This window comes from Chinchilla lanigera, unplaced genomic scaffold (genome assembly GCF_000276665.1).
Source record: "Chinchilla lanigera isolate Chin_1 unplaced genomic scaffold, ChiLan1.0 scaffold00018, whole genome shotgun sequence".
NCBI classification, from domain to species: Eukaryota; Metazoa; Chordata; class Mammalia; order Rodentia; family Chinchillidae; genus Chinchilla; species Chinchilla lanigera.
In genome coordinates, this window is record NW_004955419.1 from 5267395 (window position 1) to 5270745 (window position 3351).

General features: G+C 36.8%; 1 protein-coding gene across 1 annotated transcript; it reads right to left on the minus strand.

Annotated features, from left to right (window-relative positions):
- Window positions 1–2077: 2077 nt before the first annotated feature.
- Window positions 2078–3050, minus strand: LOC102005934 (olfactory receptor 1L3-like). The gene is given in 2 exon segments (XM_013513102.1): window positions 2078–2110; window positions 2112–3050. Coding segments are annotated over 2 exon segments (972 nt in total).
- Between the last annotated feature and the right edge of the window lie 301 nt (window positions 3051–3351).

Here is a 3351-nt window from a genome sequence, read left to right on the forward strand (position 1 = left end):
CCCAACCCAGCCCAAATCAACCCAGCCCAACCCAACCAAACCCAACCTCTCTGGTTTTATGGACTCTGGGGGAAGTTGCAGAAGTTCTTAGAGTTTCAAAATAGGATTTAGAGAGAGAAACAATAGCTATAAGAGGTGTGAAATAAATGAAGGGGGCTAAATTATATCAGAAACGGTCAATACACTGGATTAGGTTGAGAAAAACCAGGAATTGGGCTGTAATGAAGCAGATTGAGGACTTAAAGATCAAAATAAAGTTAAACTATAGAAATGAAATTCCACTGCATATAAAATCACCAAGGCTTGTGGTGATAGTGAAAATTCACTTGTTATATGTAGCAATGCTCCTTTTAAAATTTCTTAATTTAAAAATTTTATTAGTACATATTTGTAGTACATAATGTTTGCATTACTTGTGGGGAGCTGTATATATGCCAGTGTTCCCTGATGCTATGCCCACAGCAGATGTAAGTGGTTTCCACTCTCTTCATTTAGCTCAGAGGTAAATGCATAAGTTTTTCTAGTACAACAACCTAGGGATCCTTATCAGTTGAGCAGAGTTGACATTACAGTTATAATTAATTTACTGCACATGTAATAAAGACATGAACTCAACCAGTATGTCCTCATCTGAATTCTGCTTTGCCTTTCATTAGGTATTATTGTGACAAAGTCAAAGTGATTTAAAATTTTCTTTTAAAAGGTTTTGTTTTTAATTGACAAATAATTGTACATATTTATGGGTGTAATGTGATGTTTCCATGTGCATATCATTGTGGAATGATCAAATCAGGTTAATAACTCTTAAATACTATTTATTTGTAATAAGAACACTTAAACTCTGTTTTTACTATTTAAAATACACAATGCATTATTATTACCATAGCCACAGACTGTATAGCACATTACCAGAGTTTTACTCTATAATTTAAATTTCAATGTCATCTATTCTTTACCTAAAACAGCATAAGAAATTACTTCATTTGAGGTAGACATTTCCATCTATTAAAATATAAACACCAGGAGAAAGAGAATCACTATACTATGATGTATAAAATAATTCTTCTGGCTGCTTTACCAAATTATATAGTGCATGCTTTACCTAAATTGACAGCCTCATTTATATCAGGCATTCTGGACCCAAAGGTCCTTACTAGCAGTTCATAATCACTGATTTTTTTTCTTATTCTGCCTCTAATGACTACAAGAAGTATTTCTGATTATGTGGAAGAAGGCTTCTTTATTCTGAAAAAATAAAAGACAGATGAAAGGGAAAGAAAAAATACAATGATCTCTGCACAGAAGATCCCCCAGAAAGTAGTCCCAGGAAGAGTTCAGAGGGCAAACAAGGAAAGGGAAGATGAGGAGAGACTCAAACACATGTTAGAACCTTATAACTATCTTACTAACAGATGGTTGGGTGATTGGTTTGATTTGTTAATAAGTTTTTAATCCAAAACCCAGGACATAAACTCTTGCAAAAATTTTAAAAAGAGAGAACAGTTTTATCATGGTATGATTAGGGGACACAGTTTCTGCTGTTGAGGAAATCCTTAGTTTGATGGGGACAGGTACATGGGTGCAACCCTGTGTGCTCATATGCATACACACACACACACACACACACACACACACACACACACACGCACACACTCAGACACACACCCCTGCTAAATTTTTCGGACAGTGTCAAACAGAACAAGAGGCCTATGTATGCACAAATATCTTTGCAAATATGTAAATCTCTATATAAATATTTGCAAAAATTCTCTAGTAATTCAAATAATCACATTTGGCTGAATTCATAAACAGAAATATAGGATGCTCTAAAGAAATATGGAGAGTCAAGGGAATGTGATTTTCTGAGATAGAGAAAAATTATGGGGGTGAATCTATAATTGGAACATAGGCACCAAAACATCTTAACTGTATCCTTATTGAATGACAGACCACATAGTGGAAAAACACAAGTAACAGCTACAACTGATGAGAGACCATTTCTACACAACATACTTGCATATAACACACACACACACACACACACACACACACACACACACACACACGCCACTTGCAGTCAGGGCGCCTGGATTTTATTGGCTTTTGTAGAAGAAAAATCTATCTATTTGATACTTAATCTTGTTTATTAACTTCTCTAAGCCCTGCTTCATGTCTTTGTTTCTTAAACTGTAGATAAATGGGTTCAGCATTGATGTTAAAACTGTGTAGTTGATTGTTGCAATTCTGTCCTTGACAGTATAGCTGGACAAAGGCTGGAAATAAACATAGCTAATACTCCCATAAAATAGAGTCACCACAGTGAGATGAGAGCTCCAGGTGGAGAAGGCTTTGCGTTTTCCAGGGGCTGAAGGAATCTTGAGAATAGCAATGAGGATTCTCAGGTAAGAGATGAGGATACAGACAAAGGGAAGCATCACAAAGGCTAGTCCTTCTGTCATGGCCACTACTTCATTAACAAAGGTAGAAGAGCAAGACAGTTTTAGAACAGGGTTGACATCACAAAAAAAGTGATGGATAATATTTGATGCACAAAAAGTGAGCCGATTTACTAGAAGGACATGCAGGAGGGAGTGGAGATAAGAGAAAGTAATGCAGAAGACCAGCAGCAACAAACAACACCTGTGATTCGTAACAGTGACATAATGGAAAGTGTTGCAAATGGCTACATAGCGATCAATGGCCATAGCTGCCAGGAGGTAACTGTCTATGTTTCCAAAGACCAGTAAGAAATACATCTGTGTCAGACATTCAGCATAGGAAATGGTCTTTTTTTTGGATAAGAAGTTCACTAACATCTTAGGGATGATGACTGTTGTGTAGCAAATATCTGCACAGGATAAAATGCTTAGGAAGAAATACATAGGGTTTTGGAGTTGAGGATCAGAGCGGATAGCCAAGATGATGGTCAGATTGCCCATCAGGGTGACCACATACATGATGAGAAAGAGGGCAAAGAGTGGCTTCTGGTCCTCAGGCCTGGAAGAGAGTCCCAAGAGGATGAATTCAGAGAGTCTTGACAGGTTGGACATTCCACAGGCTTGTATGCACCTACAGATAAAAACATTGTCAATGAATGGCTTTCATGTCACCTGCAACATGCATTGTCCCATCTTGTTCTCACACAGAACAGTTATTAATGGAGGATTTTACTCTGATATTTACTTTTCCTCTGAGTATGGAGAAATAAGAACAGAATCACTTCTTTTCATATTTGAGATCTATTTTAGTCTGTTGGGGCTGCTATAACAAAATTAAAAGCAGGGTGGTTTAAACAATAAACATTTATTTCTCACAGTTTTGGAAGATGGGACGTCCATGATCAAAGTGTCA